Source organism: Lycorma delicatula, chromosome 4 (assembly GCF_047948215.1).
Source record: "Lycorma delicatula isolate Av1 chromosome 4, ASM4794821v1, whole genome shotgun sequence".
Taxonomy (NCBI): Eukaryota; Metazoa; Arthropoda; class Insecta; order Hemiptera; family Fulgoridae; genus Lycorma; species Lycorma delicatula.
Window position 1 is genome coordinate 183,456,614 of NC_134458.1, and position 13,047 is coordinate 183,469,660.

The following is a 13,047-nucleotide window of genomic DNA, read 5'->3' on the forward strand; positions in this document are numbered from 1 at the left end:
AAATATGTTATTATCATTTGGTGGATCACAATTACACTTTTTACAGAACACAAGTTAAGCTATAACTACAGATTAAAATTTAGAAAATTGCAAAACACAGAGGGCTTTCTGTTCAGGAGTATCCATCTTTGCTCTTGGTGCTGTCAAGTGGAAATATAGGGAATCATATTTTGGCCATATGCACAACTAAAACTTCCTTTCTTGCTTTGATTTTAGCCTTATATCAACACTATATACAGTTCATCCAAGAGATACTATTAACAAATTAAAACCTTCCATACTTTTTTTTTGTACACTGGTTACATTACTTTGCTTTTAAATTACAGACTAAGTTTCATTAATAAAAAAGATACTTTTTTATTTTATTTTTACAGCTGTCAGACATTTCTGCTTTAACTTTACTATATGTAAATATTATATTCATGATTATAATTATACATAAATTTTTTAATTTCCTATTTTCAAGCTATTTCATTTGATACCTTATGCTAACTGTTTCAAATGAATACCTTTTGTGTTACCTTTTTAACAACTGGTGCATGTAATCTGAAATTATAGTATTCTAAAAAAAAACATGCAAAACAATTAATCTATTTCTACACTGAGAATTAAATTTGTTAAATCATAATATTAATTAACTAATTAAAAAAAATATATAAATATAAAATTATAAAATATATATAAATACCTCTTCTGGTGTTCTTGTTGGAGATCTAAATGTTATCTCACCACTAACGCCTCTAACTTTTTGCTTTCTAGTACAAACAGCTTTTCTTACAAATTCCCAGCTAGCTTCAAAATTAAGATTTCTAAAATCATCAGAAGAACTCATATGAAATATATTAAATTTTACTTCAACTGCATGGGCAACAGATGTAAAAGTATATGGCAGGAGATTATCAGCAGATGAACACAGACAGTCACGTGGCAGTGATGGCATTGAACTCCAAGGCGACTCCCAAAATTGTAATGTTGCTGTTGCATTTCCAAGACACTGTAGTCGACCAGAGTCAGTGTTTAAGCGTGTTTTGCATCCAGTCCGGTTTCCTGTTTTTAACTGTGTTAATGTAATCCGGACTTGTTCCCCCTTTTGTGCGATAAACCAATAAGTACAACTGTAAAAAATGTTTGACACGAATAAATATTTTATAAAATTATTTTTTCTCCACTTAATATTTAAAATGGAATTCAGTGGCATTTTAATTCAGTTTTAATTGCACCAGTTTTCCACTGGTGTAATTAAAACTGAATTAAAATGCACCAGTGGAAAACTGGTGCAATTAAAACTGGTGCTTTAATTCAGTGGAAAACATTTGCACCCAAGCAATAAAACTGATTATGAGAATGATTTTAAATTATTTTTTTAATACTACATCTGCTGCATCTACAATGATTTTTGGTTACACATCTTATAATTGTTCCTTTATTAACAAGGTAGGTATGGAAAGTGTTTTTAAGATGATGATTTAATTTCATTCTTTTTCTTTTATATATTTTAAGATAATTGGCTCCAATAGGTAATAATTAAAAAATAACGCAGATTTTCTTTTGTGTAAGTTTTCACTCACTTTGCCAACTCTGACAATTTCTTCTAAAGTATAATACATTCATTCATACCTACACACCTTTCTCTAAAACCAGTATGAGATAACTTTTGAGTTGGGTATCACATGAGAGGTAAACAGTTCTCAATTGTGAGGATGTGAAGCAATTAGAATCAGAAGAAAATTTGCAGTCTAAGAAAAAATAAAAAAATTTAAGTGTTAAACTTGCTCTCCACATGTCTCCTGAATGCCTATTTTTGACAGACAACTGCTATGAAAGTGGTTTCATAAAATTCCTCAAGAAATCCAAAATGGAGGACTTTCTATGACTGAAAAAGATCTCTTAATTATTAATTTATTCATACTGATAAAAACAGAAATTCAATCATGTCCACCCTAATTCTATCTTTAATATTATAAATTTTTAATACATGAAAAATGCAAGCTTGTCTGGAATTTGATTTCAAAGCATTCTGAATAAATGACAGACATGCTATCAGTGCCATAGAGGCTGGGTTTTAATGAGTTCTTCAACAATTTAAAATAGCTTAAATTTTCAACAAGGTTATATTTTATCTTTGATAAAGTTTTTCCAGTACGTTGGGTATTGAAGATGTAGGTTAGACCTTATTAGGTTCATGCTCAGAATGGGGGAACTGTATTCCTGGTTTGTGCTTGGAATAGTCTGAAGGGAAATCTACCTGTAAATCTCTCCTACTTGGTGGCTGCATAGTACCTACCAGGTAAATCTCTACTAAAATATAAAATACAATAATATCTTTAAACCAAATTGCTTTAAAATAATCTCTCTAGATATTTATAATTTTTAATTTAAATAAAATTAATTTTATACCTAAGATTTGTTGATCCACCTCTTCCATACAAAAATACGTCTTTAGGTGAGGCAAATGTTTGTGTTGATGAAGACTGACCTTGTGATCGGCTAACAAATCTGCGTGAACATGGTCCCTTACCATATGGTTCACCATCTTGATGTAAATCAACAAATTCATAAAGGGCACGAAATGACACAGGTCTGCCAAAGGAGAGTCAGAAAATTATAAAAATTATTTACAAGATTACATACAGTTTATGTGAGAGATAATAAAAAATAAATAAAAAAGAAAATGTACAAAAACTATTTACAAAATAAATTATTTAAAATCTAATAATTTTTGTAAAAAGTTGTGAATTTTCTGAATCTAAATTTATTTCAATAAATCTTTTTTTTGTACTTAGATTATAAAAGAACATCAAAGTTAAATAAGTTTGACTACATAATTTTTTCTTTTGCATCAACAATTTACATCTTTCTTAAACAGTACCTTACCTATTAATCAGTTTAAATTTGACCATTTTACAAGTCTCACAGTAGTTATTTTAAACACAGAAATTTCCTTCTTAGTTTTGATTCATGATTACTTGAATGTAATATCCTTGAATGATTTCAAGAGTATTTGTATTTAAATTAACTATAACAACATGATCCAAAGATTCATCCTATTCTTGTATGTATAACAGAGAATTGTAAACACTAATTCTAGATGATTTTCTCTGCATATTTCTGATTACATCAACAGATCCAATTAATCATTTTTTAATCTCACCTACTTCATAATAATTAAAAAAAAAGAAATCCTTGAATCTGAGATAATTAATCTAAAAGCATCAGTTAACCAAGAGTTAAACAGCTACCTCTGAATTTTACCACAGTTTACCAGTCTGAGAGCATATCTTGAATAGTCTTAAAAGTTAACATTCAATTTTTCTTGATTAAACAGAAATTTGAAGACTTAGCTAACACTAAGCTTATTTAAAAGTAAGCATCTTTTAGTTGACCTCAAACCTGTAAAGGACACTATCTTGGATGAAGAGCAACTGTTCTTAACTTTATATATCATCTTCGTAAAACTTCTCAGTATAAGAAAACAAATTATTCATAAAAAGATAATTAAAATTTGATTTTTTAAGAGGCTTCTTATAAAGATTAAAAAAAATACATAATTTTCACCCAAAAAATTAAAAAAAAAACAATAATTTTTTAAACTAATTAATCCATTTGAAGTTTTTCTGTTTGTAAGCAGTTATTTTTTTAATTTTTATGACAAAAATATATTTTGAAGTAAGCCATATTTCATATAGTGCTTAAACTACATAATTTTTAATGACGAACCAAATCAAAGTTACCCACCACCAAAAAGTTAATAAATTTTTGTCATTAACACATTATGGTTCCAGTTTTCCAATTGAAAAATTATTCTTTTTGCATAATTTTCCCTACAGTGTCAAAGGCAATAAAAATATTCAACGTTCTTTTTTACCTCAGAACCAATTAATATTGATTTAAGTTTTGTTTTCCAATAACTAAAATTCTATTTACAAAAAAAAAATAGGGAAATAAAATTTACATACAACTATATTAAATCTTTTTAAAGATCTAAAAAAAACTTAAAGATTTCTTATAATTTATATCATATTGAGAAATATTATGTATCACATGGTAGTTAGAAAGTAAAAAAAATGGTTAAGATCAACATTTAAAGCCTAAAATTTAAGGAAAAAGATAATAAAGCAATATTAATTATAGATAAAAAAACAAATTGGAATAAATTATAAAAAAAAAAACTCAAAATATTGTTTAAAATAATCCAGCTCATCATAATAAATTAAGGTTATTGTAATCAATGAAAAAGGTGTTGACTGAACATAACTGATTTAGAAATAAAAAATAAAGAGTGCTTCCTTTTAGTTAATATCGGAATCAAGAATAATAATTCTATACATTAATTACAGGTGAGATGAGATAAGTTCTGCATTTATTATTTTACTTTTTCTGTACAAATATTTACAACAGTTAAATAGACACTTAGAAGTACATAATGCACTTATTCATGCATACTTATACTTGTAAATACTTTGAATACTTGTTTATCATTATGAAATAATTTTTCTTAATGAAAGTTTCAGAGTAAAGTATTTAATCTATATTATTTAAAAAAAGTATAATAGTTTACCTCAAAGTAGTTGATTCTGTGATTTTCAGTTCAAGTGTTAATGCATCACCAGTAGATAGGAAACTTTCAGATAATGAACATGGTCGTGTTGAACGAGTACTATTTATAAGTAAAGAATGGTCACAACTACGAGGAATGTGATCTTTACAATAACGTGCAAGAAGTGTAAGGTTAGGTTTGTTACCGTTATAAATCACAGTTCCATGAGTATTGTCTTTATCACTGAAATAAAAACATTAAGATAATAAAAAATACAAACAAAAAATGTATTTTAATATATATAAGTAAGTAAAGTTCGTAAAAGAACTTACGTTTTAAATAAATATATTCAATTTATTTTTTAAGCGAGTTATAAGCACTTTGAATTTATTCTTCATAAATTAAAAAATTTTTATTATTCAATATCACATTTATCTGTCAATAGTTTTTTACACTCCCACAAACATTGACTGAAATACTGAAATTTCTGCAAGGACCAGCCAGTACTATAGCAAAGCAACAGTAAAAATATTGGTAACTAATTGGGTTCATTCTATAAGGATAATAATAAAATATGAACCCTGGCAACATGAGTGATCTCCATTCATGTTTGTAAGGTTATGTCAAATTTTAAGGTTCTTTACTGTCTAAATCTATTTTGTAACATTCAACTTAAAACATAGTATTCTTTTCATGTTTTTAATTATTAATGATTTTCCTTAAAATCATAATAAGGACATTAAATCATAATCATAATAAGAACATTAAATTTTGTTTGGTGGATTTTTAAAATTTCCATCAGGTTATGTGGAAAAGGTAATGTCAAGTAAGGTCAGTGCAACCAAGTTGAAATTCTAGGTTAAAAAATTCAAGTGCAAATTCATGGTGTAATGGCAGAAGTTTAAGATAAGCTAGTACACACTAATAGATCCATTAACCTATCAGAGAAGGTACTTAAGATGTGTATAGATTGAAAGTGTATAACTTGAATAGATTGAAAGAATCCTTTTTTAATCAAAATACTTGTTGAAACTGTTCAGGACAGATCTAATAGCTCAAGCAAATCTTATTTCTATTCCATTTGAACAAGGAAACTGTTTCAAGTTTGTTGACAAGATAAAAAGTATCTCATCTATAAGCAAAGGTTCCCATTGTGATCTGATATTGGTTCAAGGAAATTATTATTTTTTTTATGAACACCTGAGCTTCATTAACATAAAACTAAGTTAAATTACACTAATAAACACATTTTTGGTACATGCAAGTTTTATTGTATCCCTAACTTAATTTTTTATGCTTAATTCAAAAATATATCAGAATTTTTCCATTAACCACCGGTATTTGTTATAAAATGTTTGAAGTATTGCATTTGAACAATTATACATATTTTTTTATGGGATAACTTATGCATATAAAAGAATATTTTAAATGATTTCTAACAGAGGGTGGGGTACTAAAATAGCATTATGAAGGCAATAACTGTACTATGATGATTAATTTATAGTAGGTTTTGACATATTAGCACAGAGCAGTCTTCTAAGATACACAATTAACCCACTGGTATTGTTTAAAAATTTTCTGTATATGTACACATTGCAATTTCATTCTGTTTTGTGATTTATAATTACTGTATCAAGTACATTATGTTAGTGAATAAATATGCCAAGGAAATGTGTAAATAATTATGGAGAACTTCTATTATATGTGTGGGGGAATTTGACATTTAAATGACAAAATTTTACTCCAGTAGTTAAAAAATATTATGGACTATATTAAAGTTGGGGATCAACATAAGAACTGGGCCCCTTACATCTGCTGATCAACTTATGTTAAATGTATGACAGACTTAGCTAGGAGTAATCTCCAGATCAGTTTTGGCATAATGATGATGTGGCATGAACTACAAGAACATTTATTGAACTGTTAATTCTGTAATACAAAGATAAAAGGAATAAGTAGTAAATACAAGTATACACTGCAGAACCCAAATTTACTATAAGGCCAATGACTAATGGTGATGACTTACTTGTACACCATCTTCCAACAGATCTAACTCTGAAATTGTTTTCAGCCTGTTAGAGCCAAAAATAAAGCAAATAATTGTAATTCTATATATTCAGCCTAAAATAATGGCACACTACCAGGAGAGTTTAGAAAAGTAATTAAATAATTATATTTTATTATTTCACTTACCTAAAAGAAATTATATGGTCTGAGAAAATGTGTGACAGTTTCCGTACTTTGGAATATCACAATAATAACATCTGTTATAATGATTACAAGTTGATAACTAATACCAATGTTAACATCTACCACAGATAGATCTTAGGTTAGTATACTTGCAATGCAAATTTATCTTCATTTGGTTTAGAAAACCAATATTTGTAGATTACTGAATGTAGAATATTACATAAAATAAATCCGGAAAAGTTAAAATAATAAAATACTGTGGTACGAAAAGATCTAAATTTTATTTTATTAAGGCCAAACAACTTTATATATAGCATTATCTAATAATCAGCGAGACATATCCTTCCTAAAGCCTATTTTATTATTTTATTTATTAGGCATTAGAAAACAACTACTGGTGGATGAAATGCCTAATGTATTCAGTCTAAAACCAATCAAAGAATATAAAATTACACAGCTATTTTGATTGTTAAACAATCACTATCAGTAGAAACCGTGATATTTCTGTGACTAGTTTAAAGTTCACACTATCTCAATATTTCCAGACATGAATTTTTAGATAATTAACTTTATATAAGAGGGATGCATTACTCTAATCCTCAATAACCACTGACGACTGCTTAGCAATTGAAATTGCCAACAAGTCAATTGGAAATTCAATGTCAGTCAGATTTATATTTTAAGTTTTTTTTTTAAAAATGGCTTTTTAACAGTTATTTCTTTTCCAGTTTAGTTCAATACCAGTTTAGCATCTATTTCAAACTACAGTAAAACAAATACTTTTAAATAATAAGAAACAATGTACGTAAGCCAAAATGTGATATATAACTTACAAATTAAGAAAATTATACTTAAATCTAAAGTCTAAGAGGTACCTTGATTGATAAGATACATTTAAAAAGTAAATTAAACATAATACAATGAGAAGAAATCATTAAAAAAAAGCTAGTGAAAATTATTTTACATTATACACAGCAATAAATAATTAAATCAATTTATATTCTAGCATGTTTTTTAACACACACATGTATGCGCACACACACACACATACACACACAGACACACACACACACACACACATATATATATATATATATATGTGTTTCACCAAAGAGGTTTGATTGGTCAAATTATGTACAATTAACAAATAAAATTTACAAATTTATAACTTTTAATATAAATTAAAAATATATTTTAAATAAATCAAAGCTGTTTACCAGAAAATATCATTACAGGCAGGTGAAGCTTTTACATTCCCATCCCATACTTGAAGCCTAGTAGCACATGGTTCTTCTTCACTTGTTGCAGCAACATGATATTTGAGTACTGCTAGCCAAACACGATATCTAGCAAGATTTGGACGTCTGCGCAACATTTCTATATGGCGTGGTGGAGGAGTTGTTCCTGGTTCAGCTCCTTGTAAATGGTAAAGGCAAGTTGTATTTGCTGAAAGTGAGTGACGTGGGCTTTCTAACATTCCTTTCCCAGCACCTCGCAACCAGAATTCACAACGTTTATTACGAGCATATTTTGGTGAATCTTGGTCAACAAATCTCACCTAGAATTGTAAACAGTAAACCAACATGAACTAAAATTAATTGTTAAATCTTTAAAAATAATGTTCTAGAAAAAGAACTATAAAAAAATAGAATCCAATAATTCAGTCTAAAGAATTAATCATAATCATTCACAATTAAATTACTCTTGCATCTAAGACTGGTTATTTGTTTGCAATACATGAGGTATAAGAAAAATTATCCTTGACTTTTAAAAAGCTTTTCTTAAATAACAACTCCATTGTAGCATTACATTGTACAAAAAAAGAATAATTATTTTTTGGAAGGTGTGAAAACAAGGTTTGGTAATTGTTTTTACAGCATGACATTTTATGAAATTAATTTATTCTAAGAGTAAATTATAAACAGACTTCAAAAAATATTATACAAGGAAAAGTAGTAGTAGGAAAAGTAAAGATGGCAATGAAACCAATTTACTGCTCTCTTTCCTAACTAAGGCTAGCTTGGGTTTCTTGTTACTCTTAAGAATTGCCTAACCATTTTCAAAATGTCCAGTGATTCATGTCAAGTTACTTATAATGGTTGTAGTGTAGGACTCAATACGCACACATCTATTTGGAAAATTTTTAAATTAGTGGTAAGCGAGGGGTCTATTTAAAGTAATAAGACAATATTATAATACTATGCACAAATTTTTTATAATCCATTTCTTCCAGTAACTATTTCATTGCTCACTGTAATAAGAAATGGCCTTAATGGTTTTTTTTTTTTTTTTAGTTAGATTACATGAATCTATTAGTGACAAGTGAGGTTTGGCAGTCGGAAATTTAATTTGGATGATTAAATGTCAATGTAAGAGATATAAGAACTATATTTGTTTTCTAAACTCCATCAGTACATTTTCAGTTCAGTGGAACTTTGTAATTTGGTAATGGATTTTCACCATAGTGTATATTTTTGTAAGTAAACAATACTTCAGAGAACATTTGTTTGTAATTTGTTAGATTGATATAATATTAATCAAAATAAGTTATTTTACATGATAAAATTTATGCGTGATTGTATGCTTTTTTCAGAACAAACCTTATAAAATAGAAATAATTTTTTAGAGATTAATTCACCTGGACTTGAAGTTGAAATCCATGGAGCGGTAAAGGTGGTGATGGATAAAGAAATGTTCCATATGGAGATGTAGAAAATTCAACAAGAAGTTCAGGGCCACTTGATATCGCTTCAGGCACTGAAGATCCTCCTCCACAGAACTTAAGGAGAACAGGATCTCTAGTCGTATAGCCATCATATACAGTTACATAATCTTGTACTTCATCACACTCTGACCATACCTAGGAAGGAAATACAACTAAAGACTGCTAATCAAAAATAAATCAATCATGTAAATGGTAATAAAAAACAGATTAATTAATTAATAATTAACAAAAATTTTAAAATTATTTTTAATTGAATAAAAGAAAATATTAATTAAAATAATAGATTGATTAAACTTTTATTCAATGGGAAAGTTAAAGCTTTGGTATTTAATCACCTGAGAATGGAGAGTAAAGATCTTTATATAACAGTGTTTTTAAAAATGGTTTGAAAGCCTGTTTTCAAACCACTGTTTGCCAACATTTTCCCAGATATTTGGTAAAATCCTATTGGCTAACAAGTTGCAGTTAACACCACCTGTAAGATTGTCATTTAAAATAAAAGGACCAATAAAATACATTGACCAATGATTCCTGCCCAAATGTTCACTTTCTGAGGGTGCTGTGTATATCTTCCAACATCCATCTGGATTATTGTCGCTCCAATATTGACAGTTTTGCTAATTCATTTAACATAAAATTCACTTAATCAGTAAATATTATTGAATTAGAAAGATTTACGTCCATGTCTAATTTTTGTATTATATCACAATACTCAACTCGGTGGTCATTGTGAGACTAATAATAAGTCTTATGATTATAAGTGAGACTACCTCACTACCTAATGGCTACCTCACCACCTAGAAGTGAGACTAATTATAGTAAGTTTCAAAAAGTGATTCTGTAGTACAGATATTCTCACAGTTTGATTACTGTCCCCCAGTGGTGGAGTTTATAAATGGTGAAAATATAGTATATTTACAAAAGTAATTGGTCTGTTATGACTGAATTAGTGCATGTTACAAATATAACCAATTATTTCTATATTTCTATAAAATTACTTCTTCTCTTTTTTTTAAAAATACAATTTTATAAAAACATAGAAATTATTTTTGTACCAATAATTGTGACTGTATATTAATAATAATTATAGACAATGCATAATTTTTTATTAAAAGAGTATATTTGTAGTCATTAATAACTTATTTCAGCAAAAAATTTCTTTGTTGAATAAATTTGAGGTATTACTGCTATATGAAATTGTGAGGATCTGTTTTCTTTTTCAATCATGCAAATACCAAAATGAAAAATCAGGTAATATGTGTATGCAAGTCTGTGGAATTATAACTTTAAAATGACAGTACCTGCAAGTAACATGAGTACAACAAAAATTTTATGATTAAAAAAACAAATTTTAAAACTGAAAAAAATTTATGACAATCATAAAGGGTTTACAATATCAGAATCATCAACAACAGTTACAAGTTCTAAAAATTATTATTTTTGAGTTTTTGAAACTAGAATCACTTCAATACTAAAGAGTTTCTATCAAAAATCAAATCATCTTTTATGAGAAAAACTGTTAACATATTTCTGGGTGTATATAATTTAATAAAGGCTACGTACATTATTGAATTTTTTTGTTTGTTTAAAGATCTAACTAGTAATTGTAAAATAAACAGCAATCAATATTTTACTACGCAGTAAATGTAGCAGTTATAGAGATGTGGGCTGTTGATAAACCATCTTATGAGCGTCATTCAAATATAAACTGAAATTTCGCTGCATGAACTGGGGAAGAGCACTGAATGTGGTAGTGCGCTGCACGTAGTTAGTTGGATGTGTGTTGAGGGGAGCAACCAGCCAGCCATGCCCATACACACCCACTACGCCCTTCACACTCACTAGCAGAATGTCTGAGCAGGAGGTACCATTGTCCATTGTGGAACGATAATCAAATTTCCTGTCAAAAGCACAAGCATTTGATAGAGCCAAAACATTTTAAAGTGGCTGTAATGAAGTGGAGAATGAAAGTCACGAACGTTGTCCATGGACCAGCATCACTGATGACAATATTCGGACTGTTCGTTACCTTGTGGATGCTGAAACTGCATCAGAGATGGGCATAAGTGTTGGGAGTGTGCATATAATGTTGTCAAACACTCTTGGATACAGCATAGTGTCAGCGAGGTGGGTTCCATGTCTTCTCACAGAGGCACAGAGAAATGTCTAGAAAGACAACTGTCAGCGGCTTCTGAATTGCTTTGAAGAAGTAGAAGTATTTTTGGACTGTACTGTGACCTGTGACAAAACGTGGGTCTACCATTACCACCCCAGAAAGTTAAAGAATTAATATGAAGTGGGGGAAAAGTAGGGAGGGGGCAAAATGCTTGTCAGCTGGAAAAGTTCTGGCAACTGTGTTTTGGGACTCAACTGCTGATTAATTTTCTGCATGAACGAAAGATGGTAAATGCGACATACTTTTATTTTAGCCTCTGCGACCACTGTTAGCTATTGCTTCAGAGGATGAGATGAAATGGAAATTTTATAGCATGTGAAAAATGCCATCCCTGACCAGGATTTGAATCCAGGACCTTCGGATGAGAGGTTGCACCACAGAGGTCAGCAAATGTGGCATAATGCTGCCAATTGTTGGTTGAGGCAGGGCTATTTATTGCAACAAACGATTCGCAACTTCCTTCTTTTCCATGATAACATATGGCTGCATACACTAGCTCAGACTCGCAATAAACTACTAAAAGTCATTGGACATCTCTTGAACATCCACCATACAGTCTGGATTTGTCACAGTGTGATTTCCACCTGTTTGGTTTGCTGAAAAGAAGCTTTAGGAGAGGAAAGATTCAAAGGCAATGCTGCAGTTGAGTATTATCTATGTAACTGGTTGTTGGGGTAGCCATCTTATACTTTTGATGAGGAGATCAGGAAGTTACCTACCCTGTGAGAAAATGTATTTTTTTTGAGAAAGCTTTGTAGAAAAATAAGGTAATATGTTTATAATTTTATATAATATCAATAAAGCTACATAAACAAATTCCAGTTTATATTTGAAGGACTCTTGTACATAATGTGAAAACTAACAGTTTCTGGTATCATAAGTAGTTCTCAGCCCCTGTGTCAAGGTGACTCAGTTTACAGTCACCAAAACTCAGTAGTAAATCTCTTACTGTTAGGACAAGCAGGAGGGTTATACTAACAAAACTTGCAATGAGCTCTATCAGGTCATGTGACCCACATATATTCTACTTCAATCTGACTTTGGTGATGGCAGATCACCTGTAGGGCTCCCATGCTACAGAATGTATAGTATCATCGATGAAACAGATTTCCCTTTTGCAATGTGTTGATTAGATCTATAAGTGGATCTACAACAGGGCTGAGGTAGGGTAATCATGGCCAAAACTTGCTCTGGCAATTCATCAACTCCTGATAAAAATCTGTGCTCTTGACATTCCCACATTGAATTCAAAGTTGTACCGAGACCACAAAGTTGTAAGCCTTGCCACTTTATTGGCCAAAGATGATGGTACATCTACAAGTTATAGTGGGGAGTATTATTGAGCAGGGTAATGGCATTGGTTTAATAAGTGCTTAGCAACCAGTTTATTATTTAGTAGAACCCATTTTAACTAAAAAT

The 13,047-nt window shown here is 29.6% G+C and overlaps 1 protein-coding gene across 1 annotated transcript in view; it reads right to left on the reverse strand.

Moving 5' to 3' along the window:
- LOC142322767 (uncharacterized) overlaps positions 1-13,047 on the reverse strand; it is a 329,696-nt gene that overhangs the window by 34,930 nt on the left and 281,719 nt on the right. Inside the window, exons 6-10 of the mRNA XM_075361842.1 lie at positions 9,366-9,587; positions 7,945-8,285; positions 4,559-4,780; positions 2,398-2,580; positions 689-1,115 (exon numbers count right to left, since the gene is read on the reverse strand). Of these exons, the coding sequence (XP_075217957.1) occupies positions 689-1,115; positions 2,398-2,580; positions 4,559-4,780; positions 7,945-8,285; positions 9,366-9,587 (1,395 nt within the window). The remainder of the gene's footprint in view (positions 1-688; positions 1,116-2,397; positions 2,581-4,558; positions 4,781-7,944; positions 8,286-9,365; positions 9,588-13,047) is intronic.